At 35.0% G+C, this 26,908-nt stretch overlaps 4 protein-coding genes across 5 annotated transcripts in view; 3 read left to right on the plus strand and 1 right to left on the minus strand.

Moving 5' to 3' along the window:
• Positions 1-1,910: 1,910 nt before the first annotated feature.
• LOC149475820 (BRCA1-associated RING domain protein 1-like) lies at positions 1,911-3,977 on the plus strand. Its single transcript, XM_089712624.1, has one exon. The coding sequence runs from the start codon at positions 2,040-2,042 to the stop codon at positions 3,612-3,614; it is 1,575 nt and encodes a 524-aa protein (XP_089568750.1). The 5' UTR covers positions 1,911-2,039; the 3' UTR covers positions 3,615-3,977.
• A 785-nt stretch (positions 3,978-4,762) lies between these two features.
• LOC149475821 (uncharacterized) lies at positions 4,763-8,322 on the plus strand. Its single transcript, XM_089712742.1, has 5 exons — positions 4,763-5,025; positions 5,468-5,980; positions 6,200-6,325; positions 7,278-7,400; positions 8,125-8,322. The coding sequence occupies exons 1-5, from the start codon at positions 4,906-4,908 to the stop codon at positions 8,320-8,322; spliced, it is 1,080 nt and encodes a 359-aa protein (XP_089568868.1). The 5' UTR covers positions 4,763-4,905.
• Positions 8,323-8,691: 369 nt separating this feature from the next.
• ATPsynE (ATP synthase, subunit E) lies at positions 8,692-11,055 on the minus strand. Its single transcript, XM_089712994.1, has 3 exons — positions 10,889-11,055; positions 10,321-10,477; positions 8,692-8,843 (listed from the first exon to the last, which is right to left on the minus strand). Exons 1-3 carry the CDS (start codon positions 10,937-10,939, stop codon positions 8,800-8,802), a joined length of 252 nt encoding a protein of 83 aa, XP_089569120.1. The 5' UTR covers positions 10,940-11,055; the 3' UTR covers positions 8,692-8,799.
• A 267-nt stretch (positions 11,056-11,322) lies between these two features.
• Positions 11,323-26,908, plus strand: part of Gpat4 (Glycerol-3-phosphate acyltransferase 4) — a 28,708-nt gene continuing 13,122 nt past the window's right edge. For both annotated transcript variants that reach the window (XM_089712888.1, XM_089712887.1), the window contains exons 1-2: positions 11,323-11,495; positions 24,611-24,734. In XM_089712888.1, coding sequence (XP_089569014.1) covers positions 11,343-11,495; positions 24,611-24,734 — 277 coding nt within the window. In that variant the 5' untranslated portion in view covers positions 11,323-11,342. The remainder of the gene's footprint in view (positions 11,496-24,610; positions 24,735-26,908) is intronic.

A 26,908-nucleotide genomic window follows, 5' to 3' on the forward strand; every position in this document is an offset into this window, starting at 1 on the left:
ACATCAAAAAGAGTTTACATCAGATGAATGCCAAAACAGTGAAAAAATCTTCAAGCTTCATCCCTAACCATATGCCATGCTTCAAAGCAACTTGGACAAAGAGGTGGCTTGTCAATACAACCTTTACAGCGATAGCTCGTTTGCTTTGATAGTTTGTTTTTAGTGCAAACTCGGCATCTCAAGAAAACTTTATTGCGTTTTGCGTTCTCAGCCAGTGGTATGAGTTCTGGCCAGTGTCCAGATTCAGACACCGTCTGAAGAAGACTATCAGTAGTTATTTTCTTTCGCCTGCTTGAAGTCTTTGCCAGTCTCATTTGTTGTATATCATTTAGAGTGTTATCAGTCACCTGTAGGTATGAATTTATTATACTCTCTCGGAAACTCAGCAAGGTTGTGTTTGAGTTACAATACTTTTTGAACATATAGTACGCATTCCACACCATCATGTCCAATAAATGAAAAAATACTTTTTTGTACCACCTGATTGTCTTTTTTGGAGTGGAATATTAAGCAATCATTTGGTCGGACTTGTCAATGCCAGACATAAATTTGTTATAATTCACTCACTTCAATTGGTTTTTTCTTTGCTTGCCCATACCTGTTTCTAGTTATTACGTGGTTGGTGTTTTGTTGTTAGCATAGGTATACACAACCCTTTTATCTTTCCACATTGATACATAGACATTTCCTTTCCTTCTCCAAACGTGATCTCCTCTTTTAATTTTTTTTCCAAACATTGTCTTCGGATTTCCTTTCCTGTCCTTTCGTAAGGTACCTATCGTGTGAGTTTTGTGAAATAAAAGTTTTTTGGACAAATCTACGCTGTTGTAGAAATTATCCATATATAACTCATGTCCTTTATCCAAATAAGGCTCCATTAATTTGAAGACCAGTTTTGCAGTTTTTGATCCATCGCCGTCTTCATCCACTGTATTTTTTCCTTCATAAATGATGAAATTCAGGACATAACCATCATGAGTCGTTAATGTATAGAATTTTATGCCATATCTTGCTTTTTTCGACTTGATGTACTGTCGAAAAGATAAACGTCCCCGGAACTGTAACAAAGATTCATCCAGTGATTGTTCTTTGTGAGGATGGTTCAAGTTTTGAAAATTATTTATCACTTTATTCGCAAAGTGTTTGGAATCGCAAAGCCCACTATATTACTACTCTATACACTATAGTACTATATTACTTGCTCTGTGGCAAAGCCCATCCCCTTAGAATCCAAATCAGAAATGCACAAGCACAGATTAAGTATTAGTTACTATGCACAAGCACCGCAAAAGTTGCTCAAACCGCCTGCCTGATATGCTGTATGAAAAAATGGGATGATAATATAATGGATCGGTGATGATGAACATCAGCAATATATTATATTACAGATTACTGTACAGTATACCTACTCTATGAACATCAGTTTGAATTCGAGTGTTCTGATTGGCTGTTTACATAGAACGTTTTACGGATGCGTTCAGAATTAAAATGCGAAAAATCGTAAAAAAAATCACATAGAACGTATTGCAATATCAACGACAATATATTATAAGCTATTTTGTACTTTTTATTAATCTAAATAAATGCTTATTCTTAACTTTGCGTTTTTTTTACCTGTATTTTTATCTTATCAGCCTAGACTTTAGTTTAGACTGCTTTCGACTAAGGTTCATTTAATTTTGTTTTGCGTTACAACTTATATAAATGGTGAAATTTTCCATATAAATCATCGCCATTATTTCAAACGAAAGAGGCAGTAAAACAAAACAGTCATGGCTCATGATTATTGCGCCAAATGTATCATGAACCTCATGAATCATCAAATATACCAAAGTCCAAATAATTTCGTTTTTTTTTTCTTTGCTTATATTATTTTTCCAATAGACATGTATCCTGAATTGTCACTGTCAAGTGTCAGCACTCAGCTGCCTAACTCTATTGGCATTTGGCTTTATTAATTATTTTGGTTTGTTGATTGTTCTCACCTTTTGGGAAGTTGGGAGGTTTAAATTAGTTTAAACGTGGTTCAACACACAAATATGAGCAGCAAGATGTCTCCTGATAAATTAAACAAATTCCTCAAAGCTTTAGACGCGGTCAAACAAGATTATACTTGCGGCGTTTGTTCGAAGTTATGTGTTAAACCAGTAAGTCTGAGCGCTTGTTTTCATTACATATGCGCGGAGCATTTTGAAAACTTAAAACAATGTCCCACATGTAATATGCCTCTAGAAGGTTGTTCCGCATATCCTGGCAATGATTTAGCTAACTGTATAGAATCTGCGAAAGAACTCGACAAGATATTCCGAAATTGTAGGCCTCAAGATTCAAAACAAGTTGTATCCGCAAAAAAGCGCGGTAAAGCCACAGACGAGGTTCAATCAAGTAAAGAAAATATGAAAGTACTGAATAAAAACACTCCAGATAGTGAGTTTAAAAAGCCGAAAAGTAAATCTGATTTGAACATAACAATATCGTCAACTGCAAGCTCGAAAAAAGGTATCGAAAAGAAAAACACTAAAGGTGAAACGAGTCTTCACGTAGCTTGTAGACTGGGTAAAATTGATAGAGTATTGGACTTATTAAATCAGGGGGCCAATTCGAACACTAAAGATAATGCTGGGTGGACGCCGCTCCACGAAGTAGTACAAAACGGTAAACTAGAAATTGTTAAAGCACTCTTACAGTTCAACACGCTCATTAACGTACCAGGGCCAAGCAATGAAACACCATTGCATGAAGCTGTGAGATATAATCGTAAGGATATAGCCGCCGAACTCGTCAAACATGGAGCGGATTTGTACGCACGGAACTGCAAAGGTGAAACTCCAGTACAATTGGCGTCAGAAGACATGAAAGCCATTTTGCTTGATGCTGCTGAAAATTTACTACAAACGCAAGGCTTCAATGTAACTTTAATAGCAAATGCACATTCGGAATTAGATTTTGAAGATATGAGAGTGTTCTGTGTGTCACAATTCAGGACAGTGACTAGTAAGCTGAAAATATTAACAAAACATCATTCTAATTTGCACTTGGAGACAAAATTCACAGCAAAAGTCACTCATTTGATTGTGGATGTGGATGACGATGTATGTACATCTAGCGTGGATGTTTTGCAAGCTATTGTATATGGTATATGGGTGATATCCTCCAAATGGGTTACGAAATCATCGGAACAAATTCTGGAACCGTTCCAAGATTATGAAGTGAAAGGCGTTGGAAATAAACTGTATAATGGACCGAAAAATTCGCGCTACAACAGATACAAGCAATTGCCAGGCATTTTCAACGGCTGCCATTTCTACTTGCACAATTTTATAAGTAAGTACGAAATATCAAAAACGTTAGTATTAACGAAGGCGGTGTTAACAAAGCTAATAATAGACGCAGGTGGTATAGTTCTACGGAGAGTACCGAACCCAGAATTGATACCAGAAGCAGAGAAACTTGTTCCGTATCATGCTAAGAAAGGTGGGAAGCTGGAGATATGCTCTCACTATATTATTTTTAAGGACATGTATGAACCAATGTATAACATGGCTCATGTTAAAGCTTTGCCAGTTGGCTGGTTGATAGAGTGCATAGAGAAATATGAATTATGTGAACCATAGCTTAAGTAAAAGAAGCTTAGATTACACCGATCATCTAGTTTAAAATGAAGTATTTTGATTTGTGCAGATATATTAAGTTGTTTATATCCCATGTACATTTATTAAAGGGAAACAGTAATATTGAAGCAATTCCTTACGCAATAATCGATAAAACTATATATGGCAGAATCTCAATCAAGAAGATGACAACGCACTGAATTTTAAACCGGTTACTTACCTATCTCCAGGGGCAATATTGGAATTAGACCCTTAATTGGCTCTTTGTGATATGTACAGGCAAGCAGGGGCAATTTAGAGAACAGCTGAAATTGCTCCGAACACCGCGCAACCAAGATTTTTCCAATATTGCCCTTGCGGCAGGTACGAGAGTAGCGAGCTTTAGTTAACTGTTTAAAATTATGTTTTATCATTATATGTATAAATTGTGTTAAGTAATACTTGAATGGTCCCTTTCTATTATATGGAGTATTGTTCTATGAAATAAGTATGTCTAATTTATTAATAATGTATTTCTGTGAGAATTTATTTCAGTTATTTTTTTTTTAATTCACCAGTTTATGTAGTTATATAAATTATTATGATTTTGTCCATAGTATTTAATAAGTCTATTCACTTACTACTATACTAAGCAAATTAGTATTTAAAATATTGTTACATTTACTTAAGGAAAAATAAATAATTTTTTACACATTCTTCTAGTTTTCTTTTTAAACTAAATATATGTAGGTAGTTGGAAGGATAATGACTTCCATAATATAGAAGCATACCGAAACAAATACTAATCTCTTACTGAACTGACTTTTGGCACTTTGGATTGAAACTGAATTATTATATTATACTAGAACTAGACAGTAGACATATTATCTCACGAGCCACACTATCCACTAGTGAAAACAGAATGAATATCGGTGCAGTAGTTATTGAGTTTAGATAAAGTACGGACGCAGCGGAGGGCTATGTTTTATAGTATGTACTAAATGAATGCTGTCCTTAACTACTATTGTTAATTGTATGCATTATATACAGTTATGCATAAGCTTTTAAAATGTTGGTTTATCGTTTCTGTTATTTTCTTACCTTGTCAAATAGACACGAATCTTGCATTAATAAACGTCATCATAATGATTAAACATGACATTAAATATGTCAATGTCAAACAAGAATGTTTCCAATGTTTGTTTGGAAAATGAAATGCAAAAGAAGTTGTTTAATTTTATATTAATGTAAAAGATTTAACAGTAGCATATTAATAATTATTCGAATACAGTTTCTAAGATATTATATCATAAGAATGCATCCTTTAAAATGCTGCAGATTGTGTATAAATAGTCAAAACTTATACCCTATATTTATGTACCCGGAACACAGTGAAAAATATACTACTATTATATTAATTGCTACAGGAATTAAGGTACGTATCTTGTGTATATATATTTAACACAAGTTTTAGTTATCGATATTAACATACATTAATATTAAGCAAGAAAAATTGGGTATAGTTTTTGTTTGTAAGTCTTAACTCATAAAGACGCACGAAATTTTAATGAATTGAAAAAAATATTCGTTGTCTGGAAGAAATCGCTATTTAGCGATAAGACCGCCAGTTGTTTTAATATAGAAGTTTGTAGATTAAGTTCCGTTCCGATTTAGTTAAGTTATTTCAGAGCAATAAAGTATGAATAAATAAATAAATAATATAATTCATAAATTATAGTATTTTCATTGCCATTTCATTATTGTTGCAGTTTAAATTATAGTCTAGTCTATAGGAATAATTTACATACAAAGAATAAAGTCAATAAAAAGTATTTTTTCTTTTAATTTTTCAATGAATTAATCGATATTGTCCTCAGGTTGAATATAAAGATAATCTACCTCAAGAAATATGTTCAAACTGCATCAGTTTTGTAAATGAATCCACTAAATATAGAAGAAAATGTCAAGAAATCCAGCAGTTTTTACTAAATTACCAACCAAATGACACACTTCCCACTGTATTTACAATAAAATTAAACGAAAATGCAACAACGATAGATATTTTTGACGCCAACGACGATGACTTCAAGGAATTTGACGATAACATTACGCTAGACACATTTCAAATCAACGAACACAAGGAAATGAGCACAGACACAAAACCTGTTATCGAAGAAACAGAGAATATATTTGATAAGAAAAAACGGAGTGCTGTTCGAAAAAAAAATGTTGTGCGAACTTTGAAAGGTAAAACGGACAAAGAAGATAAGAGAAAAAAGGAGAGGGGGAAAGAAGAGATAGAGTGTGAATATTGCCATAAGATATTGACTTCGAAACTGTCGCTCCGGAATCATTATAAGATTCACACTGGTTTCGATGTTGTTTGCGAGGTGTGTATAAAATTAAATTTATTAAATTTGCCTGTGATACATGTGGCACTCGAGGACTGCCGCGGTAAAGCGATTGCATAGCATCGCATTGCTGTGCCGGTTGGAGTGGGGGGTGTTATGTTTTTTCGTTACGGAATTTTTACATTCGGTCGCCGCGCTCAAAGTCTGAGATAAAAGCTATTAGTCTCCATTATAATTATTAACATTTCATGATTACAGCATTGCGGCAAAAAGTTTATCACTCGCCGGCTTCTACTCATGCACTGTAGAGCAAAACATGGCTATGAGAAGACAGATAAATGTTCGTACTGTGATTATAAAGCGTCTAATGCAGAACAGGTTAAGGTATTTAAATTGATATTTAGGTTTTATGGCATTCAAATGCTTTATAAATGTAAATTTATAAAGAATAGAAAAAATTCCTTCTGTGTGTCCCTTAGACACATAAAACTGAAAGAATAGAATAAATTCGATCGCTCTGGCGGGTCACGAGTGGCTGAATTGGTCAGGCATCCGCCCCGGAATGGCGCGAGAAGATGCGGGTTTGAGTCCCGCCTCGTGATCGAATTTTTTCTATTCTTTATATATTTATAGGTTAAGGTATGTTAAGTTGTTAGGTACTTATTATTGAGAACATTATTCCATTCACGACAAAAAATAACACAATTCCATGTATATTTTTATAAGCAACTAGCTTCCGCCCGCGGCTTCACCCGCGTGATGTTTTGATAAAAGGTTCCTTCTCAGGGTCTAAAGATTGTCTGTGCCAAATTTCATCAAAATCGGTTGAGAGGTTGAGAGTATTATATTATTAGTAGGGATATCATTTTTATTTATCAAAATTATTTTTAAAACAACGTTGATTTAATCAACGCGCGAAACGTTCGTCTATATTAATTACGGCGAAAAGCGAGCTAAATATTGTGTAGTTACAAAAATTGAATGAACACCATGAAAAACTTCTATTAAGATATCTAATAGCTAATATAATAATCTCTCCTTACGCATACATACGGTAGCCTGGAAGAGATCGCTACCTAGCGATAAGGCCGCCGTTTGTACATATCTTTCTCTATTTTATGTTCTTTCTGTATTTGTACTTTCTTATGTGTGTGCAATAAAGTATAAATAAATAAATAAAATAGCTTTAAACGTGTAGTTGCAACCAATAGCACAGAGATAATAGTTGATTAAAAAATAATGCAGTGCAGTTAATACAAAAATATTGCAAATTGCAGGAAAAGGGCGGGGGGACCTAGGCAGTAGAAATTTTATTTTTTATTAAAATTCTTTACAGATACATGAGCGACTCCACACAGGTGAAAAGCCCTATGTATGCAATGAATGTAACGCCGGCTTCCATAGAAAGAGTAGCTATCTACAACACATAGCTATACATTTGCCTGAAAAGACTGTTCAGGTATTTTTATTTATTTTCTGTTGAGTATTTTCATAGTATTACAATATGTAAGTTGAAAATATTTTAATACAAAATGTATGTAATCTATACTAATATTATTAAGCTGAAGAGTTTGTTTGTTTTATGTATGTTTGTTTGAACGCGCTAATCTCGGGCACTACTGGTCCAATTTGAAAAATTCTTCCGGTGTCAGATAGCCCATTCATCGACGAAGGCCGGAAGGCTATAAATCATTACGCTAAGACCAACACGAGCGGAGCCACGCGGGTGAAACCGCGCGGTACAGCTAGTTATTTATAAATCTCAAGAGTCAAGTAGTTATTACTATACTAAAAACTCCTAGAGCTTCAAACCTGCTCGAAAATTGTCAGAAGCAAAACTCTGCTTACACGTGTGTTCGGCAGAGTTTTCTATTTTCTATACAATATATTAATATCACGTAATAAGGTGTTAATTTCAATGAATGTTTTATACAACATCACTCGGACTTAAGACCAGTTGTTTATATTACGTCACTGATACCCTGAAATGAAATTCCTGAACCATGATCCTTATTTATTTCAAGCGCAGTGAATATTAATTACCTTTCTTAGAAATAATAATTAGCTTTCTCGCTCGACGCTCTCTAGTATCTAACATTTTAACTAATGTTTCAAATAACGAAGAAAATTCTCAATTCAAGATTATTTTTTAACTATCAATAAATAATCTATTTCCCTTTCAGTGTGACCAGTGCCCCGCACGTTTCAAATCTGTTACCCTCATGCGTATACACAAGAACAGACATAGAGCGCCACAATACAGATACAAGTGCGGTGTGTGCGACAGCAGCTTCGCGAGACGTCGTAACGCGGCGAGGCATCTGCAGCGAGTGCACGGTGTTGCGCCGGACCATCATATACATAGACATAATATACATTAAGAAATACCCTGCGTTTTATTTCAATAAAGTTTTTTCTATGTTTCTTACAAATATCAGACATTTTTTCGAACTTTTTTGTCCTTTATAGATTTATGAAAAAAAAAGTAATTTTGCTACCAACACGATTTGTTTTAAAAACATGACAAAAAAATATGTCATTAAAACACTTATTAAGCAACATATTTTACCAAAAAAAGCCACCTTTTTCTAAAATCAACCCCTAATGATCTTTGTGGACTGTGGTAGCTACATAAGCTATCCGCCAAGTATCATCAAAATCCGTTCAGTGGTTTACGCGTGGACAAACATACATACATACATCTGGCTATTGTATATTATGTACCAGGAAGAGGCAAATAAAACAATCACTTTTCGATATCACCTATATTTCATAAATTACAACATAATTACAAAGATGGAATTTATTTGCCATCACAAAACATGACTTATGACAACACTGTAACCTTAGTCTATAGTTTATGCCTTCTTGTTGATCATTTCTTCAAGATTCTTCATTTCGGCTGAAAAAAGAAAGAAAATATATTTATTAGAATTATTAAATTATGCTTATATCTAAATGCAGGTTGATTTTTGTTATTATCCATACATAACAAGATTTTAGATTTTTTTTTATTATTGAGAATAGGGAAGCGCATATCCTTTTTTATATTTTAAATATATAAAAGGATAGGGATGGGTTAATAACAGTACTTATAACCCAAGAACGACTGAAACAATTTTGATGATTTTTGATGTGTTGAATTCATCTAACAATCACAAAATTTCAAGCTTCTATCTTTTATAACTTTTTTAACTCTTAAATAAACAGGACTAAAATAAATATGTACTGTTTCAAGATCCAACATAATCAATTTATAATATGCTATGTAAATAGTTTCATATCTTTCTTTATTAAAGTGACAAACAAAATACAGGCATTATTTAAAATGATTTTATTAATTATTGTACAAACTCAAAGGTGTATTGTGTCATTGATGTTCCTGGGTTACCATATCGTCTTAAAGCAGTACTTATCAAGTATAGGAAAATAACAGCTTTAGAAAATATTAATAGCTGTCTTTTCGGACACTAGAAGTCCTTAACCCATTGAGCCCCAAGTGGCCCGATCGGTCCCAGACACAATAGATTTTCTATTGTGTCTGTGGTTCCGGAGCCTAAGTTATTACGGCATCATGGTAACCCATGTTCTTAGTAAGATCACATAATAAGCATCTATATTTTAAGAAAAGCTAGCTTTCCTTTAGCTTTTTGTTTGTTTGAATGCGCTAATCTCAGGAACTACTGGTCCGATTTGAAAAATTCTTTCTGTGTCAGATACTATTTATCAAGGAAGGCTATACGGCATAGGCTATATATCATCACGCTACGACCAACAGGAGCGGACTACGCGGGTGAAACCGCGGGGCGCAACTATTTAGGTATTTGATTTAATTTTAAAGTTCTTTTGATATCTGTAACAGTTACAGAATAATTGACTGTGCATACTTAACAATTACATCATATAGCTGTGTTATTCCCAAACTGGAATAAATATTGCTTTAAAACATGATGATGATGTTCTTAGTTAGATCAAGTAGTAAGTACAGTTTGATTCAAACTTAATGGCGGTTCAGAAGTTAGCTGTGAATGCATGAGCACGCAAGTATCCAACCCTTAACCTTCCAGTAATAACTAAAATTGATTTCTGCGCATCACATTGTTTGATGTTCCGAGTCGCCATTAAGTTTGAATCATACTGTACTTATCACTACTGACTACATAGTATAAAAAAAAGTCGCTTTCTCTGCCCCTATGTCCCATTGTATGCTTAAATCTTTAAAACTACACAACGGATTTTGATGAGGTTTTTTTTAATAGATAGAGTGATTCAAGAGGAAGGTTTTAGTATATAATTTATTAGGTTTTAGACAAAGCGGGCGGTAAGGTAGTATTTGAGTAAAAAAAATTTTTTTTCATGTACTTGAATTATAAACTTACCGGCTGCAGCGAGAGCCTTCTCCTGTTTCAGCTTCTCATCCCTGATAGCTTTCTCCTTGGTTTCAATTTCCCTGATCTTAGCTTCCTTCTTGGACAGTCTGTTCTGGTGGAAAGCACCATATACGATGCCGACTCCAAGGAATGACCAGCGGCCGAACTGAAATTTAATTTTATTATTAAATAGACTGATTTTATCGTTTGTTTTAAAGACTATTAGAAGAATTTAAAAATATATAGATTTTGTTTTTGAATTCTTATTTTTTTAAAGATTCCTTAAGTACCTATAGGTTTAAATGGGCTTTTAAATTTACAGATTTAATTAAACACCTATTTTGCACCTAGTTATTTGGGTACATGATAATTTTCATGGAACAATAATAATTGTAAATTAAACTATTAAACTTTTGTTTTGTTTCAATTGTATTCCATTTTCAATTGTTTACAATTTACAATTAAAGTTCCAAAATTGAAGTTAACTTTTTAATTTTACGGTATTCAATAGGATTATTATATTGGAAATGGAATGATAAAATTTTCTGTTACATAATATAAGAAAAATAACCCTTACCCTGATCAAAGGCGATACACGCACTGGGGGTCCGTAAGGAAGTTCAGACATGGTGAATTATTATATGGGAAATTTATCCAAGGAGGATTTACGTAATTCCCGAAAATTTTTGATACAACCAAAAAGTTTAAGGTTATTTTTAATGTTGCACTTGATAGACTAAAAATGTTGCTATTTTAAAAATCTTAAAAGGTGCATTTTAATAGGTGAATTAGATATTTTTTTTTCTTAAAGTAAATTCCTTATGATTTAAAACACATTAGAAAAGAAAAACATAGAAGTATTTGATTTCAAAAACATTTTTTTAAGAGTCAGCTGTGATATTTTTTTATGGTAATAAAAACTAATCAGAATGACTACTGACGTCACAGAAATCGATCGCTTTTCATTCATGATCATCTGACAGAAATCATTTGACATTTGAATTTTCTAATTCCATCTTTCAGTTTGCAATATGGCCGTAATGATGCCGTTCGTGTCGGTAGCCGTGTCTATATTGTACACGCCGTTCTTACTTCTAATATTGTGTGTTATTTTTCTGGCATCTATTGGAAAATCTTTGGGTGTTCGACGGCTGTATGTGAACATCCTGCTTAAACTTTTCGAGGTGAGCCTTAAATTTACGCCCGCACATTTATGGCCTGTGTCATTGATTATTCGTTTTAAGAATTAAAATTAATCGATGATACATACGTACCCGTTAGATTTAAAACGCACATGCCTACCTTTGTTTCGTAATGTTGGTGTTTACATTGCTGTGTTACATTGTGACCCGGCTCCGCACCTATTTTACGTGTTTTCAAATGGTTATGATTACGTTCTTGCAATGTACGATTGCGTGTACGTCGCATTTTTATCATTTATTTTAGAAATGACGTATTTTAATATAAATAACATCTACAAACGTAAATAAGAATGTGCTGACTGTCATGATACGCAAAATTTCTATACCAAAAAATGTTCAGTTTTTAAATTGATTTTACAGATAATCTATTAAAAACTGCAGCCGAAAAATTCACCGCATGCAATACCAAAAGAGGATATTAAGTATAGACTAAATTTTGGAACATACCTATTTTATTGAAAGGTTATAGAGACACTGAGGTTGTAAGATGATATGGATTACAGTCCTTTATGAAATGGCAATTTTAAATAATAGACCACTAATGTTATTGCAATGTCATGAATTAACATATTATCATATCTTGTTCTTATATGACAAAAACCAGTCATATTTGAAAAGAATTCTCGGCACTAATGTTAAATTAGTTTTGTATATAAGTGCATATTAACACTATGAAAAACTTAATCAAAATTGCAATCTATCCCTTTGTCAAATTTTATCAAGTTACAATCAGCTGTTTTTGCGCAAAAGGTGACCTTATCGCTTAAAAGCGATTTCAACCAGGCCACCTAAGGTAGAGGATAGATATATAATATATATTATTAATGTAATCTAATATTTCTTCTTTATAAAATTACTTGTGTAAATTAGAAAGGTTTTACACTAATTATGAAGACTGTTACACTTTCTCTAAAATAACTGAATTTATTCGTCTGAAATTTGATTATAATATGCTTTAAGATTATGACCTGGAAAAAAACCGGCCAAGTGCGAGTCGGTCCTTAATTATTTTATTATTTTTTTAATTTTTAGTATTTGATGTTATAGCGGCAACGGAAATACATACATGATTTGTGAAATTTTCAGCTTTCTAGCTATCACGGTTTATGAGATACAGCATGGAGACACACAGACAATGAAGTCTCAGTAATAGGGTCCCGTTTTGCCCATTCGGTACGGAACCCTAAAAATTATACCTATTCAAAATAATGCCAGAACTCAAACATTAATTTATTAAATTATACATTATTGGCAAATGCATTTAAAAATTATTAAAATTGTTAAAAAAAAACGCTATAATGAGATAAAATAAGTGTACAAAGTTTGAATTAAATCAGTCCTTATGGAATGGGTCAAAATCGACTCTTAGGAGTCGTTTATATGCAAACACTAGCGGTCCGCCCCGGCTTCGCCCGTGGTACATAATATTTACGTTTTCTCTACATAAGAACCATCCTCGTACTTCAAGGAATATAATAAAAAAAGAATTATCGAAATCGGTTCAGCCGTTCTCGAGTTATGCGCTTACCAACACATTTTGCGATTCATTTTTATATATAAGAAGATAAGAAGAAGAAGAAGATTTAACATACAGGTGAAGCTAATATCGCATATATTGTTAAATAGAGATTTAGCACTGACATGATGTAATTTCAGATTTTACTAATATGTACATCATTCATTTTTAATCTTCTTATATATAAAAATGAATCGCAAAATGTGTTGGTAAGCGCATAACTCGAGAACGGCTGAACCGATTTCGATAATTCTTTTTTTATTATATTCCTTGAAGTACGAGGATGGTTTTTACGTAGAGAAAACGTAAATATGTACCACGGGCGAAGCCGGGGCGGACCGCTAGTATGCACATAAAAATAATGGCTAATGACAATGGTTAATTTTAATAGTGTTTTGTATTAGGTCACAATGTATTTATTTTCATATTTTAATACATATTAAATTAACTTAATGTATCGATTGTGGTTGACACGTGAGCGGAAAACCGAAGGGTTCGCGGTTCGATTCCCGGGTGAGACGAAGAACAAAAAATTTTCGGTCTGGCAGGACACATAAGGCGATCAGCCTTATCCCTACCTACTTTTCCTTAAAGAAAATCGATCAGTGAAACAGATGTATAATGCATCTGCCCCTTAACCCACTAGGGGACACGGGACTTTGCTTTTTATCGATTTTTTAGTGCTTTAGGGTTTATTTTTATATATTTTTTTTTATTTCAACATCATTAAGATCTTTTCACCTTTCTAGAGTTTAAAAATGTGTAAGATTGAGTTGATTTGAAAAATTATTTCACTGTTAGATATTCCATTTATTGAAAAAGGCCTAAAGGGAAGGCTAGATCAATAGCAGCGGAGCAATGCGGGTAAAACCAGCTTGTAAGGAATATAGAGAAAATACTAGAAATAATATACTAAACAAGCTGCGCCGCGCGGTTTCACCCGCGTGGCTGCGCTCCTGTTGGTCTTACCGTAATGATATATAGCACTTTCTGCGATCTGTGTATATAGCCTATAACCTTTCTCGATTAAGGGTGCACTCACACACATCAGTCACCGTCACGGCACGTCACCGGACAGGATTAAAAAAAAATATGTATCAATAGTTCTAGTATGACTCTGTTCCCACACGACAGTCGCCGGCACGAAATCTATCAGTGACGTCCCCGGTCAGGCACGTCAAATAATCTTTCCATACATGTATCATACTTTTATCCCCACTCACCCGGTGCCGTCACGTCTCAGTTCAGTCAGCGTCGTGCTACCGTCAATTGCTACATGTTCTCTAGCGTGACACACGTCTAATCACTCACTAACCTGATGTATGTGTTCAATGATTCAGTCAAACCGGCGACGTGACTGACGGACAACATGACGGTGACTGGTGTTTGTGGATACGTACACAAACCGTCACCGATCAGTCATCGGTGACTTGACGGTGACTGATGTGTGTGAGTGCACCCTAATGGGCTATCTAACACCGAAAGAATTTTTCAAATCGGACCAGTAGTTCCTGAGATTAGCGCGTTCAAACAAACTAACAAACTTTTCAGCCTTATAATATTAGTATAGATATAGCCTATAACCTTTCTCGATAAATGGGCTATCTAACACCGAAATAATTTTTCAAGTCGGACCAGTAGTTTCTGAGATTAGTGCGTTCAAACAAACAAACAAACTTTTCAGCTTTATAATATTAGTATAGATATAGCCTATAACCTTTCTCGATAAATGGGCTATCTAACACCGAAAGAATTTTTAAAATCGGACCAGTAGTTTCTGAGATTAGAGCGTTCAAACAAACAAACAAACTCTTCAGCTTTATAATATTATTATAAATTAGTACAACCGTTCAGTATGATAAGCATGCACACTTTCAAATTAAAATTTACAAGTACAATATAATTTAGAATAATTTATACTCGTTATTTAATTAACATGGTATATTATTTGATAATTGCGTAACTGTATGTAATTATTGATATCAATACGTTTCGCTGAAAGTTTTATCTTTTTCGTATTTAGCATGTGTACTTTGTACTAAGTCAAATAGGTATTTACTGTTGCTTGTAAATTTTGAGAGTAAAATTTCAAGGTCGCGTTATGGCGAAACCGTCACCTCATGGAGTGAGGCGATTTTGGTATCTTTGACGCCCGTAGCACACCTCCGCTGCAGAACTGTAACAGCGGAACCGCAGTAGTTTCGCTCTGTCTTGTCCCGTGTACGAGAAGCGGAACAGTAGCGAAACTGCCTGTTCTAACACATACATCTAACTATTTTTTATCACTTTCTTCGCGCGGTTTCGCAGATCTTTTCTAACGCCAGCCACATTACCGCGCTCACGCCGCTATTTGTTTGCGGTGCCGCATTGTTTTCGCGCGTGTTTGTCAAAAACTACAAAAATAAAACGCGGAACTACATTGTTATTGTAAAAGAGTATGTAAATCATCAAAACTCTGAGGGGTCATTCTAAAAATACATATGTATATGTATAGAAACGATCTTCATGGTACTCGAGTTCTTTACATAGTAGGTTTTCTCCTAATTTCTGTCTTTTTTTATTAATCTCATGCACCCAAATTCTACGAGTTTTATGTCTTTTCAAAGTTAAAGTCCACAATAATATTTCTTCTTCCTCTGACTCCGATAACGACGTCATTTCGCTTCGATCGTTGCTTCTTGACCACATTCTTGACTGACTCACATGAGGTTTCGCCGATGCCGGTTCCACTAATCAAACTACACTTGATCACAGCGGAATTCATCTAGCGGTTCCGCGGTCATGGTATCGCAGCGGAGGTGTGCTACGGGCGTGAATCTTGCCAAAGAAGTTTCACTTCTGAGACGGGTGCTTGGCGCGATTTTTTTATTAATATTACTGCTTGGAATGGAAAATGGAAAATTTCCTGCCAACCTTATCGTATAGGGGTATAAACATAGACGACCTAAATAAGTTTGATGAAAATCGGACCATTCGTTTCGGGGGTATTCGGTTACAAAAATTGTGATTGTACCTACAGCTACGTTATTAGTTTATTACCTTTCCGCCAGCGAAATTAATAAATAAACTACATATTAAAAAACGCAATAATACACGTAACGATCCGCAGCAGACAGACAGATAGACAGTGGGTAGCGATTTTATTTTATACTAGCTCTCCGCCCGCAGATTCGCCCGCGTTCTCAAAGAAAAACCCGCATCGTTCCCGTGGGATTTCCGGGATAAAACCAATCCTGTCTGTTAGTCCAAAATACCCTCTATATGTTTGCTAAATTTCATTGTAATCATAATTCAGTAGTAGGTATTTGCGTGAAAGAGTAACATCCATCCCCACAAACTTTCGCATTTATTATAGTAGGGACTTTGTTGTTGTGAATTTGGCACCCCTTAGTTGGCACCATTAAAATACTACTTACGGTTTACCTCACATTTGTTTCCTACAATGAAGTAAGTAGTAACAAAGACATATAAGTCTTGTTTACACAACGGATGATATGACTCACAGTACGAAATTATCAGTTCTGTAACAAAGGTTTTTTTTCAACAAATCCTCAACGTCACGCGCCTTGTTTGTATCGTAATAAAACCAAAAAACAATAAACACGGTTTATTATTATAATCCAATAATGATATGGTATCCATACTTAATATTATAAATGCGAAAGTAACTCTGTCTGTCTGTCTGTCTGTTACTCAATCACGCCTTAACTACTGAACCAATTTGCATGAAATTTGGTATAGAGATATTTTGATACCCGAGAAAGGACATAGGATAGGTTTTATCCCGGAAATCCTACGGGAACGGGTTTTTCTTTGAAAACGCGGGCGAAGCTGCGGGCGGAAAGCTAGTAATAAATAATTGAAGACGATGATATGGTATAATCTTTATAATCTAAATTGTATATTAGGTTAGGAACAGGTTTTTTTTGTATAGACTAGTAAATATTTGCATTAGTGTATCGGTGTTTTAATTAAATTGTAAGAAATAAATATAAAATTGTTTTTATAATAAAAAAAAAATCAAGTACCTATCTACCGAAATAATTCACGTCACTATAAATGTAAAACTCATCGTACTCAGCGATAGGTGGAAAATTAAAAAAAAAATGGGAATGACCACAGACAGGGAATGACATTCATACGCACTTTTGTGTATTTTCCTTTTTTTTTAAATGTACCTTATTTGTGACGATTGTTAAAAATTTGTGATTATGTTTTTGATTTATTACTAAACAAGGTCACCGATCTATCATCGATATAATATAGATATCTATGAAATAATATCACTGATAATGTTCAAACGAATAATATTTTTTTCATACTCGGCGCTGTATTGAAATTATTACTTAAATGGAAAAGAATACAGTAATGACCTGCGCAACATGGTTAGCTGTGAAAAGGATTATTTTCTTCACATTTTTGCAAAATTTTTAAAGTGAAACTTTTATTACATCGCGATCGTCTCAAACTTTTTGGTCTGTGTAGCGCATGTCGCGTGACGGTCGGCTGCCGAGTAGGTATAAAGCAGTGTTCGGAAAGTTTCACTTTTACCTGGTTTCATAAAACCACATAAAATTTTTTTTTTCGTTGATGCCCCCGCTCTTATTGGTCGAAGCTGCTACTGCCCTTGCCTTTCTCGATAGCTGGAGAATTATAGAATAATGATTTTAACATTTAAGACCTTAAGTAGATAGAAACAAGTTTGAGCTGGGAGAAAGAAATGCTTAAATAAATAAAGAGCGTGTGTCGAGCACACGTGTCAGAAGTGAAACTTCTTTGTCAAGATTCAAAGATACCAAAATCGTCGTCTTACTCAATGACGTGACGGTATTGCCTGTACGGTACGGTAGTGCCAGACGCGAAAGATGTTTCACTTGAAAAAATAAAGAAGTTATATGTGTATCGTGTACGTATCATCATGTCAACAAATTTGGAATCGTTATTTTTAAATTCTGGTTTAAAAATAGTTTTAGCACAAAGATATTTTTCTTTGGCAATTCAAAATAACGTTGTAAAATTTTTCATCCTATTCGGAACCGGGTAAAAACCGCAAAAAAGGGCTAGTCTTAAATCTAGTCACATAAACAAGAAATATAATGCAGTTTTTGTTTTAAAAACTTTCTGGATAATTTAATGATTATGTTCTTAATTTCGCACAAACTAACCCTTGTACCGGGCGTTATCAGCTGAATCGATGACGTCACACTAACCTCTGCATGGCCGATAACAGATAAGATATCCAATCGGGTCATTGTAGCGTAATTGTTTCTATGCGCTTGCGATTGTTGTAATTACATTTTGTAAATATTCTACTATGTCCTACTAATATTATAAATGCGAAAGTTTGTGAGGATGTGTATGTGTGTGTTTGTTACTCTTTCACGCAAATACTACCGTACAGATTGCAATGAAATTTAGCACACATATAGAGGGTAACTTGGATTAACACATGGGATAGGTATTAGGTTTTTCTTCTGAAAACGTGGGCGAAGCCGCGGGCTATTAAAAACTAGCTAGTTTAGCATTGCAGAGAATAGCTATGCTCTGTGCAATACATCCATCCTCACAAACTTTCGCATTTATAATATTCGAAGTAAGTAGGATGCGAAAGTTTGTGAGGATGGATGTATGAATGTTTGTTACTCTTAAACGCAAATACTAATGAACCGATTACAATGAATTTTGGTATGTAACGTAGCTGAAGAATCAGAATGCGACATAGGCTACTTTTCATCCCGAAAAATCCCCAGGAACGGGAAATATGCGGGTTTTTCTTTGAAACGTGTGGGTTGAAATCTAGATGTAACTAAACCTTAACGAAGCTTTCCTCAGAGAATGTGCGCCGTATTTATTTAATTACGTTAAAATTCCGCTCACATTAATAGTCATGCGAACCGCAAGCTTATCTTAATTAAGTGTATTAATAATATATTAATTATAATTCCACGGCACAGCCCTACGACCTTTGACACGGTCGCGGTGCGGGCGGATAGGGTTACCACAAGTTTAAAGTTCATTTTGTTTTATACTTTGAACGTTGTTATAAGAAATGCACATACATATTGTACATTTTAATATTAATCTTATATATAAAAATGAATCGCAAAATGTGTTGGTTAGCGCATAACTCGAGAACGGCTGAACCGATTTCGATAATTCTTTTTTTATTATATTCCTTGAAGTACGAGGATGGTTTTTACGTGGAGAAAACGTAAATATGTACCACGGGCGAAGCCGGGGCGGACCGCTAGTTACTAATAAAAATGATGTTCTTTGTGTCTTTGTTTTGAGAAATACGTTTACTGAAAATGACCTTTTTTATTTTTTGGGAGGAAATTACTTAGAAAATGCAAGAATTGTATTAATGTTGGTGTTATTTATTTATATATTTAAAACATACGCTGTACGCAAAGCAGTTAGTACTTAGTAGTATCACTACATAGTACAAAACAAAGTCGCTTTCTCTGTCCCTCCCTATGTATGCTTAAATCTTTAAAAATACGCAACGGATTTTGATGCGGTTTTTTTAATAGAACGATTCAAGAGGAAGGTTTTAGTATATTATATTTTATTAGGTTTTAGACAAAGCGGGCCAAGCCGCGCGGTAAGATAGTGGAAAATAAATTCGAACTAAATCGGTTCGAATTTATTTTTATGCCTTCTGAAGCTGCTATATCCACACTTTAGTTAGGGAGTGATCTAATTTTAACTCGCACTGTAAAGAGGGAAAATTTTATTATTTTGTTTGTTTCTTACGATTTTACTCAAGAACGGCTCGCTCGATATTAAAAATTATTTTACTATTAGAACGCTTCGTTTTTACCTATTACATGGCTATATTTTTTTCTTATCCCGGGTATATACTAATAATACAAAAATTCAATTCTAATATCAGGAAATACTGGACCTATTTCAAAAATTCTTCAATGGATTATCTAAATTCTAATCCATTTACGAAGGAAGGCTTATAGGTTATATATCATCACGCTAAGGCCATTAGGAGCGAAGTAATGCGGGTAAAACCGTGGGGCACAGCTATTTATCACTATCACTACATAGTATAAAACAAAGTCGCTTCCTCTGTCCCTATTTCCCTGTGTCCCTTTGTATGCTTAAATCTTTAAAACTACGCAACGGATTTTGATGCGGTTTGTTTTAATAGATAGAGTGATTCAAGAGGAAGGTTTTAGTATATAATTTATTAGGTTTTAGACAAAGCTGGCGAAGCCGCGGGCGGTAAGCTAGTAATATTATAAATAGACGGACTTAAGGTTTAAATATAGTAAAGGAAAATTAAATGTAAATTAGAAAATACTACAGGGCCTTAATATAATATGTAATGTTTACTTTTTAAGGTAATTCTCTTTTTATTAGTTAGGTGTAGTTGACCGATTTGAATACGATATAAGGTTAGCAAGGCCATGTCAATGAACGACCCGTATTTTTTTATAAAATAAAAACATAGATGTATGTGAATCTAAGCAAAAATAATCTCTTATGTGTGTAAGGTTGGTTTTTGTACACAATAATATAAAACTAAATAAGAAAAATGTTGCTATTTTTTTGTCGGTTATCGAGAGATTCTTATTCAAGACGTAAAAAATTATAGTGAAACAAAGATACCAAAATCGTCGCCGTACCGCCATGACGTGACGGTATTGCCATGACGCGACCTTGTTATTTTACTCTCAACGGGCCTAACGAAGTTTCACTTCAAAAATGTAATCTTCAAAACTTAAACACATTTCTGTTTTGCGAAATATACTTATAATTAAATATTTAACAATTACGTTTATTGTGGACAGCCCTATTTATGTTGTTAACGCTTTATTTTCATACATAATCAAAGATGAGTTTTTATCATGTTACAACCACGTGCATAATTTTACTAACAAATGGATCTGCGAATTGAGTGTTATTTTGAATTCTATGCTAAAAAAATACGTGTGGCACTCGAGGACTGCCGCGGTAAAGCTATTGCATAGCATCGCATCGCTGTGTCGATTTGGTGGGGGGGTGTTAGGTTTTTTCGTTACGGAATTTTTACATTCGGTCGCCGCGCTTAAAGTCGGAGATAAAAGCTATGCAATAGCTTAATTAAAAAAATAATAATAATAATATGAAGCTATCTGATGTAAGAATATGTTTAAATGCTCTTTTTATACTTATTTTACATATTTTATGCAGAGATAAAGATTTACAATTAATTTACTTACAAGAAAACTTTAGATAAACATCGGATGTGAGTTGTTTACATATTTTTGTTGCCTTTTTTATCTATGTATATATACTATAAATATTAGAGTAAGTGCGCCAATTATGGACCACCATAAGGTTTTTTTATAATAAAACTCAGAATTATAAAGATTAATCAGCCTTATATATTTTTAAAGGTTCGGTAGTTATCTAGGAACAAAATCAAATATTAGAATTCTTAAGGAATATTAAAATCTTAGAAATAATCAACATTTTCTAAAATATGTCATTTTTGTTCATTAGAAAAAAGTGTACAAAATATGGACCACATGGTTTTAAATATGGACCATAGTGAATTTGGTACAAAATTATTGAAAAAAAGATGTCAAGATTGTAGCAGGCTTGGTAGTTTTTCTTCCTCTGTTGCTGACAGTTTTCCTTAAATGCGGTATAGGCTGAAATACTTTTTGCGAAAAAAATGATTTAGATGATGTAGAGGGACTAACTATTGAATCAATCATAGTCAGTGTTGACACTCCTGGTTGTGCATTTGCTTCATAATGTCCATCAACGGGTCTGGGGTGATGGTTCAATTACAGATTGAGGGGTGGGAGATGCAACAGCCTTTGTCTCAGGTAAGCAGTTATCGGGTTCAGGTACAACAGCCCTTTGCTGAGGTATCGGTTTATCAGTAATTATATCAACTGGTGTCGTTATATCGCGCGCTGGGTCATTAGAAGGCCCCTCTACTGCTGGAAGGTCGTCGTCAATAAAGCCATGATCTTCGAAGACGTGTCTATTAACGGGATATATCCCTGTGGCACGAAAACCGCACACGTGCTTTAATTGCCATTGCCTCTTTATCCCATGTTTGTCTGTATTTGTAGATTTTATCCTTAAACAATCAAATTAAAATAAATTAAAATTAAACTATTTGACTTTTACTAATATGAACCACTAGTCCATATTTAAAACATGCCGGTGGTCCATATTATAATACACATACATTTTTACGGTAATATTGTTGCTAAGAAAAATATTTAAACTATTAGATATATCAACTTATTATGAATGATTGTAAAGCAACTCACCTTTCCCCTGGTATAATTCACTTTTCCAAACAGTAATATTTTATGAAGTTATGAGCTTACGAAGTTAGGTAAAAAATTACATCGCGCGATGACGCGCGCTCTCTGCCCAACGGCAAACGACCTCCCTAGAGTATATTTGTTCTGTGCAAACGACTGTCGAGGCTCTGGTGGGGTGGAATTCAGTTTGCGGAGACCGATACCTACCTACGATTGATGGTTTTCGAGAAATGAAGGTAGTCCATATTACAGAACCAGTCCATAATTGGCGCACTTACTCTAAATGTGTATTTTGTAAGTACCTATGCATAACTATATTATGTAGATATTTATTTTAGAATTTTTGTTGTGGATTTTAGTTTGAAGGTGTTGTAAGATTAATCTCTTATATCTAGAAGTGCATTCATTAGTATTACGGAATGAAATAAAAAATAAAAATTATTTAGCCTCTTTTTGGCGCCATATAAAATTTACGACTTTTAAAATGTTGCAGTGAAAATATTTTGTCCTAACAATTTTCGTTACCTATTTGCTTTCTCACAAATTTTTGTTGTTTTGTTTTCTTACTATGTATAATTAATTTGTGTCTATATTTTAGGTAATAAAAGTGTATTCTTTACGTGTCTTATATATATAATTTATTGACCGATATGAAGCAATATTTACAATACAATTGTATTTTCAAAATCCTCGTGACCTTGCCACCGATGACTCAAAGTACAATCGAACTAGACGTTAATCTCTTCACTGTAACAGTATTAAGCCGATAATCCAGCTGATATATAAATAATATGTAATATATCATTACATGTCTAAACTAATAAAATAAATATTTTTAAACCTTCTTTAGGCGCGTTGAGTGTAAAATTTCAAGGTCGCGTCATGGCAATACCGTCAAGTCATGGAGTAAGGTGATTTTGGTATCTTTGAATCTTGCTAAAGGAGTTTCACTTCTGACACGTATGCTCACACGCTCTTTTTTAACACGATTTCATTAGCTTCACCTGTATATTTGTATGTAACCGAAATCTTTAGACTCGATTTTGATTTTTGACCCAATTTAAATGGTCAGAATTAATTCTATAAAATAGGTTCCAAAAGTACTAGACTATGTATTTAATATATAACATACTAGCGGTCCGCCCCGGCTTCGCCCGTGGTACATATTTCGCAATAAAAAGTGGCCTATGTCCTTTCTCGGGTATCAAAATATCTCTATACCAAATTTCATGCAAATTGGTTCAGTAGTTAAGGCGTGATTGAGTAACAGACAGACAGACAGAGTTACTTTCGCATTTATAATATTAGTATGGATCTATATGTAAGTAATTAAATTGATAATATCTAAGAGAAAATGACGGAAATTTACTTGGCGCTGCAGCTGTGATATTGTGGGGTCACTCTGTTGTTGATACAATCGAGTGCATAGATTAGGTCTGTTTACTTGCGCGTGCATTGAGGATTTGACCGACTTGCCAAAAGTGAGGTCATGGTTTCTCTTGCGGGGTATACGGAAATGATTCCGTAGGACATGAGGCAGATGCTGTTTTACGTAATTTTCTTTTTATTCGTCTCCGCTTGGCATAAAATTAGAAAAATTTGGAAATTCTACGATAGACTCTATGACGACTATCCGGGCGGAACCGGGACGATTACATAGTTCTAATATGTATTGGGTATAATTTTTATTTTTTTGCTACATTCTTTTAGGTAAGAATGGTGTTTATTTGACATTATAAATTACTATAAGAGCGAGCGCGCACGAGCAACTTTGTCTCCGCAACTATTTTGTCTCTCCCATCAATTTGTATGGGGAGTTGCGTCGCTACGTGCGCGCACTTTCATACGTCTAGCCCATAGGTGGGAGAGACAAAATAGTTGCGGAGACAAAATAGTTGCGGAGACAAAGTTGCTCGTGCGCGCTCGCTCTAATACGAAGCAGTATATGACGTATGGTTATTTTTACAGTAATTTTTATTCATTGTTTTTTTTTGTAATGTCGTATTTCTCTGTATTCAGTATAGCAGGCAGCACATCGATTAAAAATCTATACTAATATTATAAAGCTGAAGAGTTTGTTTGTTCGAACGCGCTAATCTCAGGAACTACTGGTCCGATTTGAAAAATTATTTCGGTGTTAGATATCTCATTTATCGAGGAAGACTATAGGCTATATAATATCACCTCGCTGTGACCAACAGCAGCGGAGCACTGCGGGTAAAACCGCGGAGCACAGCTTGTATAAAATAATGCAGAATTATATATTATGTACTGATACATTATATTTCTCTCCCCAGTATGGAAGGCAGCACATTGAAGTGGCGAAACGCCTGCAGAGGCACGACAGTTCGGACGAGGATGATGGCCCGCCGGAACCGGACCGGCCACCGTCCGCGCTCGTCAAGGAGAACGGTGTGAATGGTGAGTTTAGTAGGGTAGATGAAAGAATAATAAAAAATGACGTGTGGCACTCTGGGACTGCCGCGGTAAAGCTATTGCATAGCATGCCTTCAAGCCACACCTCCGAGCCCGTCGGAGTGGGGAGCGTGAGGTTTTTTCGTTACGGAATTTCTCTATTCGGTCTCCGCGCTCAAGGCCCGCGATAGAAGCTATGCAATAGCTTAAAAATCCTCATAAAGTACGAAAACCTCCTGTAAACTGTAACTGTAAACTAACTAAACTGTATTCAAATTGTCAAAACTAAATCATATTAAAATGGGAGGCACCAGCTTTCAAATAAAAAAAGACGGGTTGCACTCCGGGAGTGCCGGCAGAAGTGAAAACTTGATTATTAACGTTCAACATGTTTGATATTTTGGAATGGTATCCGTCTTAAGCCTGATTCCCACGGCATGTTTGCTTCACAAATCCGACCGCGCCACACCACACCACATGCCGTGGGAATCGGCGCGCTTGTGGTCGTTTGCCGACGCCCGTGCTATACATCGGAAGTCGGTAAGATCAAAGGTGCGCGCTTGGCGCGGTGCGACGGCGTTGGTCGACGTCCGTCGGGGCTTGCCGTCTGTAGCGCGTCATTGTTCTGAACCGTACGATAATTATCGTACAAATACGATAATTTTGTGCCTACGTACGATGTACGATAGCATCTACGATAATTTTGTGCCTACGTAGCTGATGGAGTGGACGAACGAACTTATTTTCGAGTTTTTAACTCTGTACGAAAATGAACCAGCTCTATGGAATTGTTCAAAACCTCAATATAATAATAGAAATGATGTTAATGATGCCTGGTTACGAATAAAAACCCACTTAACACATGGAAATATACCTATCGTTGAATTAAAAAAAAAAGAAAATTTATTAGGTATTAGTAGGAATGACCGTCCACCGTGCTCGCCAGTGCTTGCCATACGCACACATGCCGTGGGAACGCTCAGTTCAAATCGCGACGGATGGCGACAAGCGCTTGTCGTCTGCCAATGCTTGTGAAGCAAACATGCCGTGGGAATCCACCTTTACGCATGGAATATAAAGGCTAAAAAAAAAACATCCGTCTTAAGCCTGATTCCCACGACATGTTTGCTTCACAAACCCAACCGCGCCACACCATACCACATGCCATGGGAATCGGCGCGCTTGTGCTTGTTTGCCGATGTTTGCCGACGCTTGTGCTATCCATCGGAAGTCGGTAAAGCCTGATTCCCACGACATGTTTGCTTCACAAACCCAACCGCGCCACACCATACCACATGCCATGGGAATCGGCGCGCTTGTGCTTGTTTGCCGATGTTTGCCGACGCTTGTGCTATCCATCGGAAGTCGGTAAGATCAAAGGTGCGCGCTTGGCGCGGTGCGACGGTGTTGGTCGACGTCCGTCGGGGCTTGCCGTCTGTAGCGCGTCATTGTTCGGAACCGTACGATAATTATCGTACAAATACGTCATCTCTTCAACGAGCTGTAATATTTTTATTTATACATAGTTATGTATTATGTATCATGTATGATATGTATGTATGTAAGTATATATGTATGTATGTGTATTTATAGCATGTATTTATAGTATTGATATCAATATTTATATTGTTTTTACTTATTTATTTATTATTAGGTATCTATTTTTATATATATACGTATATATGTATATGTACATATTTTTATTTATTTTTTTTTCTCCTTTTAAATCAAACACCACCCATCTAATTTTAATTCGTATGACAAATCCTATCCAAAGGTTGCCTGGCAGAGATCGCTTATAGCGATAAGGCCGCCTATTTAACATGTTATGATCTTCTTTTTTGTTCTTTTTATTTTTGTGTTTATTTTTTTGTGTGTGTTAAATAAAGAATTTAAATAAATAAATAAATAAATAAAATAATTTTGTGCCTACGTACGATGTACGATAGCATAGTATTATCGTACGCTGATTGTACGATAATTTCTATCATGCAAAATTCGAGAATTTATATTATTTCACCCATACAAATATGACATTTTGACGTGTAATGACCCACAGATTAGGTATTAGTAGGAATAATAATAATAACCGTCCACCGTGCTCGCCAGTGCTTGCCATACGCACACATGCCGTGGGAACGCTCAGTTCAAATCGCGACGGACCACGACAAGCGCTTGTC

This window comes from Colias philodice, chromosome 29 (assembly GCF_061535455.1).
Source record: "Colias philodice isolate Cphi_HAF_F1 chromosome 29, ilColPhil1 Martin Lab GWU primary, whole genome shotgun sequence".
NCBI lineage: Eukaryota > Metazoa > Arthropoda > Insecta > Lepidoptera > Pieridae > Colias > Colias philodice.

Bases quoted from the DNA above. Each gene is read 5' to 3' on its own strand.
- LOC149475820 (XM_089712624.1), top strand. From the start codon at position 2,040: ATGAGCAGCAAGATGTCTCCTGATAAATTAAACAAATTCCTCAAAGCT.
- LOC149475821 (XM_089712742.1), top strand. From the start codon at position 4,906: ATGCATCCTTTAAAATGCTGCAGATTGTGTATAAATAGTCAAAACTTA. The intron at 5,981-6,199 runs GTGTGTATAAAA...TCATGATTACAG, and splicing joins GTTTCGATGTTGTTTGCGAG to CATTGCGGCAAAAAGTTTAT. The intron at 6,326-7,277 runs GTATTTAAATTG...AATTCTTTACAG, and splicing joins CTAATGCAGAACAGGTTAAG to ATACATGAGCGACTCCACAC.
- ATPsynE (XM_089712994.1), bottom strand. From the start codon at position 10,939: ATGTCTGAACTTCCTTACGGACCCCCAGTGCGTGTATCGCCTTTGATC. The intron at 10,478-10,888 runs GTAAGGGTTATT...ATTAAATTTCAG, and splicing joins GTGTATCGCCTTTGATCAGG to TTCGGCCGCTGGTCATTCCT. The intron at 8,844-10,320 runs GTAAGTTTATAA...TTCTTTTTTCAG, and splicing joins GAAGGCTCTCGCTGCAGCCG to CCGAAATGAAGAATCTTGAA.